This window comes from Diceros bicornis, chromosome 6 (assembly GCF_020826845.1).
Source record: "Diceros bicornis minor isolate mBicDic1 chromosome 6, mDicBic1.mat.cur, whole genome shotgun sequence".
Taxonomy (NCBI): domain Eukaryota; kingdom Metazoa; phylum Chordata; class Mammalia; order Perissodactyla; family Rhinocerotidae; genus Diceros; species Diceros bicornis.
Genome location: NC_080745.1, coordinates 36,730,912 through 36,750,871, shown reverse-complemented (window position 1 = coordinate 36,750,871; position 19,960 = coordinate 36,730,912). Strand labels below are relative to the sequence as shown.

Genomic DNA, 19,960 nt, shown 5'->3' with positions numbered 1-19,960 from the left:
AGAGGGCACAGCAGTGTACTATGGGCTCTGGCCTCAGGAAGCTGTCTGATTGGGGCAGATAAGGCCGGCTCCCTCAGAAGATAGTCAACAATTTCAGGCTGACTGTTATGACTCAGTGTTACTTATCTGAGACCCAGGCTGCAGTGAGGTGGTGGGGAAGGATGGACAGAGCAATGGCTGGGCATCAGAACTGGGTCTGAGTCCCAGCTCCAAACTCTACCACAACCTGACACTGGGCAAGATGGCCCATCAGCTACATCTCAGGTTCCTCATCTGTAAAGAAGAGTCTTGGTCTGGATCTAGATGGACTCTGAGCACTGTCTGAGTTTGTCCTGTGGAGGTGCTGAGGTCTGGGAGACTGGGGTGAGTAGTCATGGTCAGGGAAGGCTTTATGGGAGGGTGGGCCAGCTGGGCCTTAGGCGAGAGGGACACTTGGTCAGGCGGAGGTGAATGGAGAAGGCAGGGCAAGCAAGGAAATATGAACAGGGGCTCAAATGGAATGGACTTGGTGGGGGCTGAGGACAGTGGCAAGTGGCCTTGCTGTGGCCAAGGGTGGAGGAAGAGATGAATGGGGAAGAGTGGAGTCAGATTACAGAAGGCCTCAGACACCAGGCAGAGATGTTTAAATTGCCTCTATCAGGAAGGAAGGGGCTGTGTCAAGCGATTTGGGGCAGAGTTATGATGTGATTAGGCTTCTTTTTAGCAGGAATAATGTGGCCTGGACCTCAGAATGACTTGGATGGTAGGAAGCCAGGAACGAGGGAGGGCAGCTAGAAGACTCTTGTAACATTTCTGGCCTGGGGTGATGAGGCCTGGGGCGATGAGGCCTGGGGCTTGGCAGGAGGCAGTGGGTCCAGCCTAGAGCTATTTCTCAGGAAATATTGACAGGCCTTGGGGCCTGGCTGCATTCAAGGGGTGGGGAGGAGTGAGTCTCTTTGAGAAGTAGCATTGGCAGCTTTCCTGCCAGCAAACAGAACATCTCAGGGTGGCCTGCACTGGGAGGGTCAACTTCATCCTGGCTCCAGCTAAGAGATCTTAGCTCATTCTGGGCTCATTCTACTTGCCAGTGCCAGGCCCTGCGTTAGGTGTGGGAGACAAAGCAATTAGCAAAGCACAGTTCTTGACCCTCAAGCAGCTTCCAGCCATGTGAGTTTGGCAGAATCACATTTGCAGGACTCAATTGGCACTTGAGAACTACCAAATTGTTCTCATTCACCCATTCTTGCTTTATGGCCATGTAGGAAGTAAAGTGTTTGATGGATGCCAGAAAGCCTGCGTTCCTGGTTTATAATGATACTATCCAGGGGGCAGGTCCAGGTTTTGTGGGGCTTGAACTTTAATTAATTTGGGGGACCCTCTTTGGAAAATAATTCAAAATTACAAATATAAAATTGCTAGGCCCTGTCAGGGCCTCGAATTGGGGGGATGCAAGTGAGAAGCCCCAAAGCTTAAACCTCATCAGTTTCCCAATCTTATAATACCTAGCATTTATTATTTATTCTAAGAAGGTATTTTATTCTTAGTAATCCACGACCACCAACAAGGGGTGGGCATTAGTATCTGTCTTATGGATGAGGAAGCAGGCTGAGAGAGGTGAGTCAAGATGCCACTGCCATTATGCGGGGTGGTTTGGGGGGCAGCTGTGCTTTGGGCTGAGTCATCTGGCCTCAAGGGCCACCTCTGAGGTCCTCTTCAGTAGGTGATGGCAGCAGTCAGGCCCCTGAGGTCCCTGAAGAGGGCTGCCCTGGACCTAAGCCATCTCCCCCTGATTCCACTGTACCTTTCCTAGGCCTGCCCAGGGGCCCCCAGGATCCAGGACTGGGGGTGGGGTGGGGTAGGGGAGGGGTTGGACTCTGGCCAGCTCAGCGCACCACGTGTTGCAGGCTTGGTCCCAGGATGGTGGCTTATTTAGGCAGAGGGGCTACATACAACTGGGAGGACAGCAAACCCCAGGGGTGAGCACCGGCTTTGAAAACACGAAGACCCAAGGTCTAACCTACGACTGGATCTACGACTTCCTGGTTGTACAGTCAGGCAAGATACCTGGCCTCACTGAGTCTCAACTTCCTTACCTGTTGAATCCGGATACTAACCACTTCTTTGTATTCTGAGCTCATTACACGTCATCTTGTAAGGCAGTAAAGCTCCTGGTGGTGTCCAGCACACAGAAGCAATTTCTAAGAACCCAACGTTTGCTATCAGTCCTAGTAGCAGCAGTAACACCTCTGATTCCGCACCGCCCCTTCCCGGTTTTAAAGCTGAACGGTTTTCTAGGGATTCCTTCCAGCCTGGCTAACTTCCTCTGCGGAAGTGAAAAAAGTGGCACCTAGGAGGGGCGCCTAAACTGTCCCCCAGACCCCAGCGAGCCAGGGTGCCCAAGAGCAAGAGGCCCGGGGGATGGGGACAGGCTGGGGCCTGCGGCCCAAGTCGCGCCCAGCGGCGTGCGCCCTCCGGGAGAGCCGCAAGAACCGGTGACTCAGGGGCGGGCGCTGTGGGGTGTCGCTCTTGGTTTAGCAATACAACTCCACAGCCGGAGCTTAGGCCGGTCGGGCCAGAGGGGCCGCAGCACGGGTGGGACGGCGTGGAGTTGGGGGATGCAGCGCCGGTGAAAACCCAGGTGGGGCTCCGCGCTCGGCCCCCTAGGCCCGCGAGAGCTAGCTGGCGCGGGGACCGGGGTGCGAGGACGGCGAGGCCTCCGGGCTCCGGTTTCCGCCGGCACAGGCCCAGCTCGCTTTCCACGCCCGCTTCTGCCAGCCCCCTCCCAGCGTCGCCCCCTCCGCGGAACTCCCGGGGGCGAGCCCTCCTTTCCGAGGAAGGGAACCGCCCGGCCGTGGGCTGCCCCGACCGGCACTAAGCCCTCTCGGGCCGCTCGTCCCGGCCGAGTCGGGTGGTGCCTCCTCCCGCGCCCCGCCTGCGCCCCGCCCGGGCTCGGCGCCGCCACGCGTGACGGTGCGCGTCCGAAAGAGCTTCCCGCCTCCGCGCGGGCTCCCTACGTGGGGGACGTGCAGGGTGATGCCGGACAGAGGGGCATTTCGCAGCGTAGCCCACCCCCTTTCCGGCGCAGGAGGGAGAGGCCGCCGCGCCGCGCTGCAGAGGCGCGCGGCAGCCAATGGGCGCCGAGGAGGTGGGCCGGAGGGCGGCTGTTACCCTCCCGGGGACGGGAGCGCGGAGACAGGGAGCGCGCGAGCCGCCGCCGCGCCCCGGCCGTGGGGGAGGAGCCGAGGGGGAGGAGGAGGAGGAGGAGGAGCGGCCGAGCAGCCGCCGGAGGACCACTGCTCGCCTAAGCTGCGGGAAACCGACCCCGGCCCCACGCCTGCCGCCCGGCGTCCCCGACCGCCAGCATGATCGCCGCGCAGCTCCTGGCCTACTACTTCACCGAGCTGAAGGATGATCAAATCAAAAAGGTGAGCCCCCGCCCGCGCCGCCGCCCGGCGCTCGGGCCGCAGCGTTGCATTTCGGCATCCGCTCGCCGCCGCTGCCTCCATCCTCCCGCGCCCAGCTTCCCCTAGGCCAGCACTGGCTGGACTGCAGGGCGGTGGGGAATGCCTTCGCCTTTTGATTCTCCCCAGGATTGTGTGTGTGTGTATGTGAAGACCCCCGAGACGGGGCTGCTTGCTGCAGTGTCCTTGAAACGGGCCAGGGATGTCAGATGGGCCCCCGGGCCATGCGGGGAGGTGGCCATGTGGAGACTGGTGGGCCGGTCCGCAGGCCCTGTTTGGGAGGGTCCGAGCGCGGTGGGCGGAGAGTGGATCGCAGAGATGCTGGGGAGGTGAGCGCGCAGCAGGCTGGGGTGCTGGCGGGAGGCCAGGCATCCCATATTTGGGGTTCCCGGCGGAGCGCGTCGAGTACCCGGGAGAAGCTGTTACCCCGGATCTCCCAGCTATTTCGGCTGCTCCTTAATCTGGGGTCGGGGTGACCCGCCCGGCTTCCCGGAACGAGGAGGGGCGCGGAGGCCACCGGAAACTTTGAGCGGAGGCCTCAGGTCTGGAGCGGCATGCCTGAATGGAATTTTTTATTCCTTTACGTGACTACTCTCTTGAGCTGTAATTTCCAGGCAGACCAGGAAGCTCAAGTAAGAGACTGGTCTTTTGAGTCGGGCGGTGGCCTTGAGATGTATGCTTATGACATGTGTGTACTTGCACATGGACACATCTCCCTGAGGTGTTGCTGCCTTTGACGTCTCCCCAGCATAAAATACTGCCCGCTGGCAGGTCTTAAAGGTATATCTCTCCCTTATGCCAGCTTTGCCACCATGTTTTTAAGAAGCAGCCTAGAATGTAGGGAAATACGCCCATTTTATCAGAGCCAGGCCTGGCACAGGCCCCTGACCCACCCACACCCGGCATGGGTGACATTGTTGCTGGGGTAAGCTGGGATGGACTAGCAAAGTCAACCTGACTTGGGAGTTCAAACGAGGGAGTGCTACCTACAGGTGAGAAGCAGGAGCGGCAGGCCTGGATTTTCTGCCTGGCAAGCCACAGGATGTTCAGTTTTCATCACATCCACCTAAGACAGCCTCCTCCTCCGGCACAATAGGAAACTGGCCTGCTGAGGGCAGTGACCTTATCAAGGTCACCCAGTGAGTTAGAGGCAGAGGCAGGGCAGACCCGGTCTCCGCCTCCCTCTACTGGGAACTTGACCCGGGGCTCCTCCTGGAAGTCAGCTGAGGAGGAGGTGCTGAGACAAAGGCCCTGGGGATGCTGCTTGCATCCGGGATCCTGCACTGAGTGGGGACCAGAGTAGGGTAGTTAGGAGACAGGCCTGAGAAACTGCCACAGTCCCTCACGGCTATAAGTGACAGTGACTCGGGCATAGTCAAACTGTGGGACTCATGCTCACTCCCATGGAGCACCCTGGAGCTTCCTTCTGGCCACTGAGCTCAGGGAGCTGTCATGCCAACACGTGCATTTCCTGAGTTTTCTTCAGTGGTGTTGTGTGTCACTAATGTTCTTCCCATTTCACAGTGGGGAATTTGAGGCATGGATGAGTTCATTGCCTTTTCCCTGCACGTGGTGCCCTCTGTAGCTCAAGACAGCAGACCGCTTGGGTGGGGATGACCTTGTAAGCCTCCAGCATCCACACCCACCACCACCTGTGTGGCCTCCAGGCGCTGAGTTGGGTTGAGGTTTAGACTGCAGTTGGTGGGTAGACACTGTTTATCAGACACGCGGTGTCTGGTGTGGCCCCAGAGCCTTCCACTCCCTGTGGTGGCCTGACTCACCTTCTATCCACCGGGCTCCTGTAGGCATCTGAGTGTGTGACTTCTGAATCAATTGATCCTCATATCCCTCCTCCCCTGAGACTGGAGTTCTGACATTCCCTCCCTGCTCTCCTCTGGCCTCAGAAACTTGCTGGAAGAGGGTCTTAAGGCCAAAGCTTCTGCCAGATAATGTTTCTGGTCAAGGAGATTCTTAAAAACAAGATGGCCTTGCACCTCACTGAGGACTTCTTATGCTGCTTTCTATGGGGGGAGTGTGCGAATTCCTGCCAGGGGATCACCTTGGCCTGCATGATGGGCTGTGTGGCACTGCCAGCCGTGGGTGTGGTCCCCAGGAAGCTTCCTGGGCCTCCTAAGGACATAGCAGACACTTGTTCTGGTCGCCTAGTCAGCTTTCCCAACCCCCACCTGAGCAGATGTTGGGGGACTGCATCTGCTCTCCTGGGACTCAGGACTTTAAATTAGAGACCAGCCCTTCCTCCCCACCACTGACCATGAGAAAGGCAGGGTGGGTGTGCAGGACTCCAAGCTTTGTTCTTCCTGCAAGAGCTGGGCCCTACCTGCTACCTGCCAGGGACCCCACCTGCTGGGCCCTACCTGCTACCTGCTGGGGACCCCTCTGTTTAGTGAGGACAGTCCCCTCTAAACCTGCTGGTGTGGACAGCCATGATGATTCAGCCCTCTAGCCCTAGGCGCCTCTGGGGCTCCGGAAACAGCCCTGACATCCCTTACTAACTCTCATCCATCTTCTTGCCCTCTGGCCTGAGGGTTAGAGGAGGGAAGATGAGGATGGTGCTAGGAAGGTTTTCCAGGGTTGTGCTCAAAAATGATCATAAAAAGGGTATCATTTCTCTCCCCATGGTCTATAAGACATGTCGGTAATTCAACCTCATAAATATATCCTGGGTTGAAACAGGGCAAGTGTCTGCCTTCCTGGCGTGGAGCCCCATTTTCCAGACTGCGTCTGCATAATATTGGTTAATGAGGTGTTGTGAAAGGGTGTCCTGGTGTTAGACTAAAGTAAGCGCAAAACATGTATTTTCCTTTCACTCTTCTATTGCTTTTAGGAGGAAGAGGAGGCACGTGTGTGCTTGTAAAAGATTCCATTCATCAGAATCCCGGACATCTGCTAATTTTGCAACTAGAGGCTTGGTCTTTTGACCTCCAACTAACTTTTAACGTATCTCTCATCTCACCAGCTTCTTCCACTCAGTTTAGACATTAAGAGCCTGGAGGAGGGTGAAGGATTGCATAGTGCTCTGTTTGTTTAGGAAAGGAAGATGAGTCCAGCAAAGTCAGAACTTAGTCTCTAAAGAAGGACTACGCTTCCTTTCTCCAGGGTTGTCAGGATGATGAGCAAACACCAGTGGATTTTCTCTGGGTGGGATCCCCATGACCCTAAGTAATTCCCATTAGCAGGTGAACAAACAGGTGTGGTTTGTCCAACAGCCCAAACCCAGGAGTCCTCAAGTCCTGCCCAGGAAGGCAGGGGAAAGTATGCTTAGCAGTTCAAGGGTTACCCAAAGTCTATTTTCTTGGAGCCCATGCATCCCAGCTGCAAAAGCAAACATTTAAAAAATGCCCTTTCCTTATTGCTCAGGAGTGAGAGAGATGAGCATTAGAAAATTATGAAAAATGTCTCATTGATCTGGTGTTATACAGATATCCAGTGAGAACCTCACTGCTTGGTGAATCATTTCATAATCCCTGTCCCCTCTACCTTGGATGTTCCTAGGAGTTCCCCCCCAAGTGAAGCCCCAACACTTGATTTGGTTTGATAATTTGGGACTGTCGTGAGGGAATAAACTGGGGTGGTGGGTGGGTATGAGGGACTTTCACATCTGGCCGAGCCACGTGGTCCTCCCACGCTCCTGCTGTTTTCTGGAGCAGCATGGGCAGCTCTCTCCTAAGAAGACTGATTAGGCGTGACTGGTACTGTCTCCGTGTGTGTCTGCAGTCAGGGATTCCTGCCTGATAGAATTAGCCACTGGAGTCAGCTCTGAGCCTGCCTGAGGAGGCCCTGGGGGAGATACTGGATAAAGAGAGGCAGCCAGGGGCCGGCCCAGTGGCGCAAGCAGTTAAGTGCGCACGCTCTGCTGCGGCGGCCCGAGGTTTGCCGGTTTGGATCCCCGGCGCGCACAGACACACTGCTTGGCAAGCCAGGCTGTGGCGGCGTCCCATATAAACTGGAGGAAGATGGGCACGGATGTTAGCCCAGGGCCAATCTTCCTCAGCAAAAAAAGAGGAGGATTGGCAGATGTTAGCAGAGGGCTGATCTTCCTCACAAAAAAAAAGAGAGAGAGGCGGCTGAACACCTCCGTGTCCAGGAAGCAGTCGTGGCTAGACTGCTGGCACCGGCTTATTGATTTGAGGCCCTTTAGAATCAAATCCGATCAGGGAACTCAATCATTTCTTCAGAAAATGTTTGAGTCCTTTATAATGTGCAGGGTACTGTGCTAGCCTGGGGTGACAACTATAAACTTGGTGGAAGTGGTCCCTGTTCTCATGGAGCATAAATAATTATTTGCTGTGTTATAAGTGCAAAGCATAGAATGCTATGAGAGCGCATAGGGGCCAGTGGTCAGATCTTGAGTGGGAAATCACTAGTTTAGGAATTACTTAAAGCCAGGCTCTAGATGTACAAATGGGAATATCATACTTAGAAGCTTTGGTATACAGTACAATACTACTCAGCTATAAAAAAAGATGAAATCTTGTCATGTTCGACAACATGGATGGACCTTGAGGGTATTATGCTAAGAGAAATAAGTCAGTCGGACCCATCTGATTTCACTCATAAGGAGAAGATAAAAACAACAACAACAAATAAACACATAGATACAGAGATTAGATTGGTGGTTATCAGACAGGGGGAAGGGGGTTGGGAGGAGGGCGAAAGGGGTGATAGGGCACATCTGTACGGTGATGGATGGTAATTAGTCTCTGGGTGGTAGACATGATGTAGTCTACACAGAAATCGAAATATAAGGATGTACACCTTAAATTTATATAATGTTATAAACCAATGTTACCTCAATAAGAAAAAAGTTAAGAAAAGGAAACTTTGTAAGAGAGAGAGTCAAAGTGATAGTTAGCAAAATGTAGTTTTGCTTTCTTTCTTTTTGATGGTTATCTCTGAGCATCCTGAAACACTTGATGGATGTCATATCAGATATCAGTTATGAGTGTGTGTGTCTATACATATGTCTATCTAACAATACACACAGATATATGTACATGCATGGTTGTGTGCGCATGCTTTCCTTTGATCTTTCACAAACCATAGTGAGGTTGTCAGGACAGGAAGTATTATCCCTGTGCATTCCAGGGCAGCTCCCTCCCTTCTCAGCTCCTCCGGGGCATCCTGCTGCCTGCCCACCACTGCTGCCTGCTTCTAGCTGCAGATAGAAGGCAGAGATTGTATTCCCCATTTAGAAATAGGGACTGAGGCCCAGAGAGGATAAGTGACTTTCTCAAGGTCTTAAGAAAATCTGGAATGGAATCCAGAGGGCTATTCTTACTCCCTCTGTTTCTTTCTTCTAGGAGAAAAACCTGTCTTTGTTAATTTTAATGATTTACCTTGGAATCTGTATTTTAATTCTCTCCTGCACAAATCAATACATATGAGTTAATTTTTTATTATGAAATATTTGAGGTGCATAAAAAATATTGAGGTTAACATAACAAACACCTGTGTTTCCACTACTCACCTTGAGAAGTTAACAGACACAATTACAAATACATTACAGACACATCTGAAACCCCTTCTATGCCTGTCTTCAGTCCCATTCGTTTCTCTTTCCAGAGGTGACCTCTGTGCTGAATTTGATGTATTTCATTTCTGTGCATGTTTTTATACTTTTATTACGTATCATGTATCTATAACCAGTATATAGTGTTACTTTATATGATTTTATAGTGTTACTTTATATGGTTTTAACCGTTCTTGTAAATGGTGCTGTACTGTATGTATCCTTCTGCAACTTGCTTTTGTTTAGTTCAACATTCTATATTTGGGATTTTTTCCATGTTGATCTGTATACCTCTGCTTCATCAATTTAAACTGCTATATGCTGGGGCCTGCCCGGTGCTTAGTGGTTAAGTTCCCATGCTTCGGCAGCCTGGGGTTCGCGGGTTTGGATCCCTGGTGTGGATCCCTTTATACGTGGCAGGCGTCCCACGTATAAAGTAGAGGAAGGTGGGCACGGATATTAGCCCGGGGCCAATCTTCCTCAGCAAAAAGAGGAGGATTGGCAGCAGATGTTAGCTCAGGGCTAATCTTCCTCACTGAAAAATATAATTAAAAAAAAATAAACTGCTATGTGCTCTTACATTATGGGAATACACCACAATTAATTTATGTATTCTTTTGACAGGCATCTGAGTTTCTAATTTTTCAAGTTACAAACAGTGCCTCACTGATCCTTCTCGTGCACATCTCCTTCAGTACACATGCAAGTTGCCCTAGGCTCTAGACTGTGTATCTAGGGCGGGAATTGCTAGGTGGAGGAGTTGTGTGTATCTTCTCGTTTTCAAGATTTTGCCAAATTGCCATCCTCTGTGGTTGTGCCAGTTTACATTCCCGTTAGAAGTCTGGAGAGGTTCCTATTGTTCTGCACCAACCATTGATATAGTCAAAGCTTTAAACATTTTTAATAGATAATTTTTAAAGAGTCTGTTTCTTCTCAGTCACTTCCATTCACATTACAGCATTCGAGCTTAGTTTAAAATTAGCCGTTTCCTAGTTTACCTTATCAAGCAGAGCCCTCATTGCAAAGTATTACTGAGTGAAGTTGACAGCTCTCGTTGTGAGCAGTGCCAGCCCCGTTGACTGCTGCTGCTGAAACGTTTGCACAGTAACAAGGTGGGGAGTAGATGCAGAGAAAGCCTTATGAAGACTCTCTCTGGCCCCTTGTGCTCTAGCGTGAATCCGTAAAACTTTTCTAGGAATTAAAACACTCATGTGTGCTTTTGCCCACACACCCTCTCTCTTCCTGGGTGGATCCAGCCCGGGCAGGGCTGGCTTATCAGTCCCCTCACCGTGCCCAGCTCTGTTAGAGAAAGTTCAAGCCCGCAGCCTCTCTCAGACTATCTTCCGTAAAAGGAGAGTGTGGCTGTGCCCCCTATAGCAGGGAAAACTGAAATGTGAAGTCTGCAGCCCAGCCCTTTGCAAACGGAAGCCAAGCGAGCGGTCAGTGTGCGAGGCAGAAAAATGTCAGATCTGGTTCATCTGATTCCATGTTTGATCACAGGCTCGCGGATGCTGAGAGCTTGAGGCTACCTTGAGGGAAGGGCACGCTGAATGCCTCTGAGGGGCCTATTTAATTCCTAACATAGGTCTTATTTTAATTGAAGCCAGCAAGTAGTGCCTGTCCCACTGACTGCCAGGTACTGTGCTGAAGTCATTACAGCCCCATAACGCGCCTGTGAGGTGGGCACTGTTGTGATCTCCACTGATGGATGAGGACCCTGAGGCTCAGTTAACAGAAGGGCCAGCATTCAGACCCTCCAAGTCCGATGGTAGAGCCTCTGCTTTCTTTTTTTTAATTGAGGTATTTCTTTTTTTTTAATGAGATATAATGCATACACCATGACACTCACCATTTTAAAGTGTACAAGTCAGTGGTTTCTAGTACATTCACAAGATTGTGCAACCATCGCCACCATCTAATTCCAGAACATTTTCATCACCCCAAAAGAAACTCCATACCTGTTAAGCAGTCACTCCCCATTCATCCCTCCACCCAGCCCCTGGCATCTACTAATCTGCTTTCTTTTTTTTATGGATTTGCCTCTTCTGGACATTTCATATAAATGGAATTATGCAGTATGGGGGCCTTTGTGTGTGGTTTCCTTCACTTAGCATAGTGTTTTTTTTTTTTTAATAATTTTTATTTATTTTCCCCCCAAAGCCCCAGTAGATAGTTGTATGTCATAGCTTCACATCCTTCTAGTTGCTGTATGTGGGACGCGGCCTCAGCATGGCCGGAGAAGCGGTGCGTCGGTGCGCGCCTGGGATCCGAACCCCGGGCCGCCAGCAGCGGAGCGTGCGCACCCAATCACTAAGCCACGGGGCCGGCCCTAGCATAGTGTTTTCAAGGTTCCTCCATGCTGTAGCATGTATCAGTGCTTCATTCCTTTTTATTGCTCAATAATATTCAGTTGTATCTGTATACCGCATTATGTTTATGCATTTGTCAGTTGATGGACGTTTGGATTATTTCCACTTTGCAGGTGTTATGAGTAATGCTGCTCTGAACATTTGTGTACACGTTTTTCCTGTGTTGACATATGCTTTCGTGTCTCTTGGGTATGTGTGTGGGAGTGGAATTGCTGAGAGAGTCCCTGTTTTTATCCCCCTTGAGTAAGGCATTGTCTCCATTTAGAAATGAGGAAACTGAGGCTCCAAGTGGTGAAGTGACTTGCCGACGGCCACACAACTCATACGTGGTAGATAGGGACAGGAACACTGCCAGGTCCCCTGACTTAGGAACCCATGTTCTTTCTACCACACCACACCCAACTCTCTCATTTTATCGTTGAGGGAAATATCCAAGGAGGAAAAGAGCTGGGGGAGGGGCAGCGCTGGCGCAGGGCCCTCCAGGTTCCCGACTCCTGTCTCTCTTTCTTCCCCATCCTCCCCAGCACCGGCCCACTGGCTAGTGCCTGCCCATTCCCATTTCCTCACCCCTCCACCCTGCCAGCTGCTCAGTGTTGACCAACACCCTCCACTTGGGAAGGAAATTGGCCCAATAAAGTCATTTACAATGGAATGTTAGAGATTTTTCCCTGTTTTTCAAATTTCTTTCTGTACCCTTTCCATTTGTCCCCCCCATCCTTGTTTGCATTTAAAAGAGGACCCCCAGGGAGGGCAATGCTTAATCTTCAAGAAGACCCCCTAATGCTCCCTCTAATACCCACTCCTAGAGATTGTCCTGGCATTCTCTCCCAGCCTCTGCCTGGCCTTACTGTGAGCCGCTGATTTCCTTGATTGATTGACACATGGGGTTTGCCTTCAGCCATGTTATTCAATCTGTCCTCATTTCTCTGGTGATTCCTCCTGCCTTCCAGGACCCTCTCTGGGTGGTTGGGGTGAGTGGAGTATGAGACCCACGCCACCGTTGTAATAAAGACACCACCTCACCTTTGCAAAGTTTTGTTCCGTTGACAAAATACTTTCATATGCTTTTGTTAAGTCCTTCCAGCAAGCTTGGATGTGGGTATTTCTTCCTGCATCTTACATATGGGGCAGGTGAGCTTCAGGAAGTGGAATTGAGTGGACCGGGATAGGGTCACAGGTCTGTCTGACACTAGTGAGCAGCTCTTGCTGTGCATGCAGAACCAGGAGTGTGGTCCAGGGCTTCAGACTTCCAAAGCAGCCATCACCCAAGGCTCCCATAATGGGGATGTGACTGGAGCACTGGAGCTGTGCTGTCCAGCACAGTAGCCGCCGGCCACATGTGGCTGCTGAGCACTTGAAGTGTGGCGAGTCTGATTTGAGAGGTGCTGCTAAGTATAAATACACACAGGATTTTGAAGACTGTATGACAATGAGATATATGAGATAGCTCATTAATAATTTTTAAAATATTGATTACATGTGGGAATAATATTTTGGATATATTGGATTAAATAAAATGTTATTAAAATTAGTTTCACTTGTTTTTTTAAAATGTGGCTACTAGAAAATTTAAAATTGCGTATGTGAGGCCGCGTCCCACTTACAGCAACTGGAAGGATGTGCAGCTATGGCATACAACTATCTACTGGGGCTTTGGGGGAAAGAATAAATAAATAAAATTATAAAAAAATAAAAATAAAAATAAAATTGCATATGTGGCTTGCATTATATTCCAATTGGACAGCGCTCTGCTAGACAGTGAATTTTATGGCTCAGAAGTTTGGACAGAGGCATTCTGCATTTAAAGCAGCGGGTTCCTGTGGGTCCTTGAGCCTCAGTTTCCTCATCTGTAAGACCAGGAGGCTGGTAATCCATTATTTCTAAAGGATCCCTCCAGCTCGAGCAGTGTTGTTAGATGGCCATGAAGCTCACTGGGTCTCAGTTTCCTTATCTGTGAGATGGTATAAATGATTCCTGCCTTACTGTCTGTCCATTTATCCAATTAGAGAATGGATGTGGAAACACTTGGAAAGTGTACAGAGCTGTACAAATGCCAGGTGTTATCATTGTTCACCCAGAACACACCTGTAGGCACCTTGAGAGGCATGGTGGGGAGTGCAGCTTTCTGGATAGCGGAGGGTAGGTGGCCAGAGCTCCGAGCTGGGGCCGGGATCCTGGGTGCCATTCTGCCTTTGCCACTGTAAGTTTCTGAAAAGCCTGTGTTCTGAGCAATCCACAGAGCAGGAGGGCTCCCATGCCCGCCACACGTGAAGGCGAGAGGGCCGTGTTCATTGTAGCACAGAGGTGAAGTGACTTGCGCAGGGTTATAGAGCGAGTCCGTGTAGCTGAAGGAGGCCTGAGCTCTCTTGATTTTTAGCCAGGTGTGCTCCCCCTACCGCAGTGTTTGCACCCGTGGCGTGAGGGTCTGGTTGTCTCACGGTGAAAGCAAAACTGCCCCTCGGATCCTCTCTTCCCTCTTGTCTGGAGGTACGAGGGACATTGGGGCCTGTGAGTCTGGAGGCTGGCCTTGGCCCAACCCATTGACCACAGACCACGAGGCCCAGAACGAAGCCTGTTGTTCTTGCCCGGCCACATTCCAGGGCCGTGCTGTTCCCCTTGAGGGACCGGGTGCCTCCTTTATTTTTAGCTAGTTCAGTGTGACGGCTTTGTCCTCGTCCTGGGCAAGGGCTTGGTCTCTCTCACCAGCCAGGAGGCCCCTGTTAGTGGGTGCCGAGGTCACCAGGAGGACCTTGAGTGTGACCTCAAGGCCTTACATGGTCCTCCGAGCAAGAGGAGTCTGGGGATAAGGGAAGGAGCACTGAGCATGGAGTCATAGCTGGTGCTGCCCTGGTTTCTGGGTGCTTGGGGCCTTTGGCTCAACTGCGCGGGTTCAGGTTCCTCCTGTGTAAAATGGGTCGATAACACACATCCTGCGAGTGTGCAGATTGGACCAGGGCAGGTGGAAGTGCCCAGCATGCCGCATCTGCGCTTTCTGTTATATCTTGGTTCCCAGAATTGCAATTTCCTCATCAAAAATGGGGATCCCCCTGATTTGTTGTGAGTAAACAGAAGTGTTGTATGAGCAACCCCTGGTGCTTAATAGGTGCTTAGTCCACGCTCATTGAAACAGAATTAGCAGTTCAAAGGCACATATCAAATGATAGGTAAGGCACCAAGAGCCATGTCTGACCTTGAAAAAGAGACTGGGGCAGGGAACCTCCCGTGCAGTGATGTAGCGCGCCGAAGGGGTCCTCTCTGCTCTGGTGATGTTCGCACACACATCTTCCGCTCAGGAACCTCTCAGGTGGAAGTTGTTTTCCCAAACACATTTCCTCTGGTGACATTTAGGTATTTGGCAGTCTCTGGGAGACTTGGATAGTGGAGTGAGAATCCTGATTATCTGCAGGGCTCTTGTGTCCCTCTGGGCGTCAGCCGTGAGATGCAGATGTTGTAGGAACAAGGTGGGTAGAGATCCCCTGGAACACTCTGTACTCAGGAGAGGCCGTTGGCCCACACAGGTTGCCCTGAGGCTGAAGTGAGGGGCTGGTGCTGGAGAAGTGCTGGGCTGTTCAGGGAAGAGGAGTCTCCAGCTTTATCTAAGCCAGCAAACCCTTCTGAGACTCCTGGGCTGGGCTAGGCATCACCAGAGGCCTTCCCGCCCAGCAGGCAGCCACCCAGCCCAGACACAAAGGGGTGGGTAGAAGGCATGGGCCCTGTACCCCTGGCACTCATTGTCTAGCTGGAGGCGCAGGCCATGCACGTGTTGCTGTAGTGCCCAGGAAAGACTCTCATACTGCGCTGGGTCCGCCGGGGCAGATTAATTCCTACACGGTGACACCAAGGGCCAGGAGGATGCTGAGGAGAGCAGCAGCTGGTGTTGGGTGGGGCAGATCATGGCATGCCCTTCGGAGGAGGTGAGTTTGGAGATGGGCTTTGGGAGAAAGAAGGAGCGGGACATGAAGGGGCCAAACAAGCAGAGCGGACAGCGGATCTGTGAGGAAGAACCGCTGTCAGGGCCCCGGGCTGCCTGAGGAAGGCAGGAGGGTCCTGGGAGTGGATGGTTTCTGTGGGGAGCCCACAGGGTCCACACTTTCTCCCCTTGTGGGCAACTCCCTCCCTGTGACCAGCTGCTGAGAGCAGGACAGAAACATAGGTTCCTTGGGCTGCCACCTGCAGCAGTGCGGTGGGGCTGGGCAGCCCGAGGAGCCAGGGGCAGACAGGAAGAGGGGTCGGGAGTCTGCTGCGGGGCAGGAGGAGTGGTTGGGCTGGCTCACATCTCAGTGGCGAGTCTCATTGGGCCAGGACCTTTGGGCTTGCTATGGCTTTTGAACTTCCTTCCCGGGATTGTGTGAAAGGGGAAATTAGCAGATCAGATAACTTGTAGCCAGTAGAGGGTAAACGAGGCAAATCACACTAGAGTGGCATGCTTTCTGCAAGGCAAGGGAGTGTGCTGCTTCTGGAGTGGATGGAGCTGCGGCATTAATGCCACCCGTATTCCCACAGCTCCCTGCTCCAGGAAGCCCCCAGCCTGGGCTCTCCCTGGGCTGAGCAAGAGAGGTACAGAGGAATGAGCACAGGAACAGGGATTGGGGAGCTTGGTGTCCACCCCGGTTCTCTCGCTGACCAGGAGCCTCTCTGGGCTCTGATTTTTCCTTGGGGCATTGGAAGGGTTGATACCTGCCCTAGTTCTCCGGACACGATTGTTTAGGGACCAACACGTGAAAGTGCCATGCAGGGTAGAGAGGGCTTTATAGATCAAAGTCATGTGAACACACCCATGTTGTGGATGGAAAGACTCAGGTGCCTACGGGATGGCAAAGCCAGGGTCAAACGCTGGTGTCTACATTGCCCTGTCTGTGCCCCGTCGTTGAACCAGGCAGGGTCCTGAGGACCCTAGTATGGCTGCTAGTGTGAGTCTTAGAGGCAGTTCCCAGAGGAAATAGGAAGGTGGAGTAAGATTTCCAAGGAGAAAGTGTTTTTGATATGATTCCATGTTTGTAAAACAAAATTAAAAAAACCAGGCTCTGTGTGTATGAGCATTTTCTTAGGTGGGAAAAGTGTCCTGGGACACAAGCTCTGTCAGCAGGGCCGTCTCTGGGAAGACGGGGGGAGAGCTTGTACTGTTGACTTTTTTGCATTTGGTGGTGTTTGAATATTTTTTAATAATAAGTGTATATTACTTATTGTTATATTATAATTTGCTGTTAGTTTTTTAAAAGACTGGTAAAACAGTGCAAATATTTCGGAGGAATTTTGCCAGAATCTTTCATTTGCTGTGGTTTCAGGCATATTGCCACCTTCCTTTAGTTTTCTCTTCTACGAAATGGGTCGATGTTTGGTAATTAATGCATTTTTTTAGGTATTCAGGTAAAAGGAGTTAGGGACACATGCTTATGAGTTAGGCAAGGGAGAAAGGGAGATGGCCTCGCTTTTGGTCATTTAGATGGGAGGGTGGGAAATGATACTCGATGCTTACTTTGTTCTTGACGCATTATTAAAATTCTCCCAATAGCTCTCTGAGGTGAAAGTATTATTATCCTTATCTTAAAAGTGAAGAAAGCAAGACTCAGAGAGGTTAAGTAACTTGTCCAAAGTCACACAGCTAGTAAATGCAGATCTTGGATTTGAACCCAGCTCTCTTCAACCACAGCCCCGTGTTCTTCCCACCATGTGAGAAAGAATGGAGCATAAGGAGAAGCTGAAAATGAGGGATTAGAAGGCCTGGAATCTAGACCCAGCTGCCACTTATAAACCCTGTGACTTTATGTGAGTCATGGGTTTCAATTTCCTATACTTTCCCGCCTACCTTGCTGGGTCGTTAGTGGGAGAAAGGGAACTAACATATTGAGCACCCTGGCACTTGGCATTCATGAGCTCGTTTGATGTCTTTCTATGACATCCAAATGGAATAATGTATGTGAAAGTCCTGTGTATAAATGGCAAAGCCCTCTGCAAATGTGAGCTATTATTAAAATAATATAAATCACCCAGATCTGTTCTGTCCTGAGTCAGTGTAAGAAAGAGAAGTGAATCCGATGTTGCAATCTCTACCCGGCCCTTAAGCAAGCGTCCTTCTTAACCCTTCACTGCCAGCTCCCCCATGTCCTTTGCAAGCAAAGTGCCTGGCTTGGAAAGTTCATTTTAAAGGTCTGTGCTGAACACCTTCAGTCCCACCTGTTGCTCTGCCTCATTCTTGATCCTCATGGGAGAGTGGACTAGAGAGGGGGTAAAAATTTTCCGTGGCCGTGCCCCCTTCCACAGGGGGTCAAAATGCCCTGGTCACCAGTGGTTACAGTGCCTCCTGCCACGACTGGCCTGTTCACTTGGGCTTGTCCAGTCTTGAATTGTTTTTTGTGTGTGTCCTGCTGGGAGCAGGAGGTGGGGCTGGGGTCGGACACAGAAATGTCTGCGTTCAACCCAGTGTGGGGCCACTGGGTTCTTTGATTAGCTGGACGGCTCTGGGCCAGGGGGGTTTGGTGAGGCTGTGTTCTCTCTTCTTTTTTAAAAATTATTTTATTGTGGTTGTATTGGTTTATAACATTGTGTAATTTCAGGTGTACATTATTATATATCAGTTTCTGTATAGACTGCATCATGCTTACCACCAGGGGTCTAGTTTTTATCCGTTGTGTTCTCTCTTCTGATATCTCCTTCTGCCTCTGCTGCCTTCCAGCTCCTGGAGCTGCTGAGAGCTTCCAGGCCCTCTTGGTCTGCCAGAAGGACAATCCGGGACAAGTGTTTGCACAGTATTAGGGCACCAGTGCCCACCCTGTGCAGTGGATCTGGCTCCCACCCTCATGAGAAGGGCTGTTCCCTTCAGGCGATGGTGAAAGATGCCTGGGAGTCTGGATGGGGTTCCTCATCAGCCTCAGCCAAGCAGGACCCAGCTTAGCGTTTGGTGTCTGGGATCCTGGCACCTCCCCATTTCCTTCCCAGCCTGACCAGAGTCCTGCATGCTCATGCCAGACACCATATGCGAGAGTGAGCACTCGGGGGCCTAGGGGTTCCTCTCACAGACTCCTGGGAGCCCCCGTCCTATGACAGACATCCTGTGACAGATGTTCTGGAGGCTGAGGCTCGCAGCTTGAAGCCTCCAGAAGAGGTGCTGTGCTGTGCCCTCCCCGTCACCAAAATTAGGGCTGGGGGTTGAAGGGACAGGAGGGATTCTTTGCGCCCCAACGCTTGTCCAGAGCAGTGAAGCAGCAGTGTTTTGGAGGCAGCCTCCTAAGAGTAGGATTGTGGAAGTGTGAGTGTGTGAGAGAGGGAGGGAGGAGAGGAGAAGATCTGGAGATGTGGTGGGGGGGGACAGAAATAGGAAAGTCGAAAGGACCACAGGTGTCGGCCAAACCCCCAAAGACCAGAAGTTGCCTTTTCCAGGAATGCATCCCCCTGCCATCTCTCCCCTCCTGGGCTGCCGGCCCCACTTTCTGTAAGAAATAGCAGCTCTCTTACTGAGTTTCTTGCAGAGTGCAGCCACCCCAAGATCTGGGGCAGGAATGGTTTTCCTGACACCTTTCCTTCCTCCCTCCCTCCACCACTACCCATTCTCAGCCTCTTTCCCGGGTAGCTGGGGCAGTCCAGCCAGCTGCCAGACAGGGCTGGTCTAAGCGAGGGGAAAGAGGCCCCTGGGTCAGTGAGGTGCTGGCACTCTGGGCCCCTGGGAGTGTTCTGCAAGTGTCTCTTGAGGTGAGCTCTGCTCCACTGCTTCCTGGGCTGCATAAAGGGCCACAGTCCATACGGTGCGGGTCTGCTGAGCCCTGTACCAGGTGCCTACCTGGCTGGGCAGCGTGGCAGGTACCTGGTCAGCCCAGCCCCAGCCCCAGGATCTACACTGGTTCAAAGGCCCCTCCTGAGCACCTGAGGACCAGTGGAAAGGGCTCCCCTCAGCTTGTTCTCTTTCACATGAGATCTAGGAGGCCTCAAGTTTGGTTCCAGCTCTGCCCAAGTGGTACCTTCCTTTTGGCCCCAGTTTCCACATCTCTTCTGAGTGGGATTGTACCACGTGATGGTTCATGAACCTGAACCAGAGGAGAAACGCCCTCCCGCCATGGATGCTTAGGGGCCAGGTGGTCTTCTATGTCCCCAGCCTGCCTTCTCGTTTGAGCTTCTAGGCTATATTTGGGTTTGGCTTGGCTGCCCTAAATGTTGGGATTCTTGGATCAGTGTCCCTGTGCTGAGCTGCACCTTGAGTTTGGAGGCAGGATGGCAGTGGAGCTATAGAGAGCCCTGCCTTTTCTAGAAGCTTCTCCCTGTCTAGCTGGAAAACCTCAGCAGCTTTACTTGGAGAGTAAAGAGTAGGGGACCGGCCTTCACTCAGGGATGGGGACGATTGTAGGGAGAACATTTGACTTGCAGGTATGAGACCTGACTCCCCCGGTTGTGTGCTTTGAACTGATCACTTAGCTTCTTGGAGCCTCAGTTTCTGCATCTGTGAAATGGAGATTAAGAATATCTCCCTGACAGGGTCATTTTGAAGGTTAGATGACGTACTGCATGTGACAGCACTTGATATACTGTAAACCACGATATCATCATAAAATGTTATTCCAGCTTCCAGGATTAATTGAATTCCTCTTTTGTGCCAGGCAACCAGTGAGTTCAAAGGTCTGTTTGACATCTTT

General features: G+C 51.5%; 1 protein-coding gene across 1 annotated transcript in view; it reads left to right on the top strand.

The window, feature by feature from the left end:
* Positions 1-3,269: 3,269 nt before the first annotated feature.
* HK1 (hexokinase 1) overlaps positions 3,270-19,960 on the top strand; it is a 71,239-nt gene continuing 54,548 nt past the window's right edge. The window contains exon 1 of the mRNA XM_058543291.1: positions 3,270-3,404. Within this exon, the coding sequence (XP_058399274.1) occupies positions 3,342-3,404 (63 nt within the window). The 5' untranslated portion in view covers positions 3,270-3,341. The remainder of the gene's footprint in view (positions 3,405-19,960) is intronic.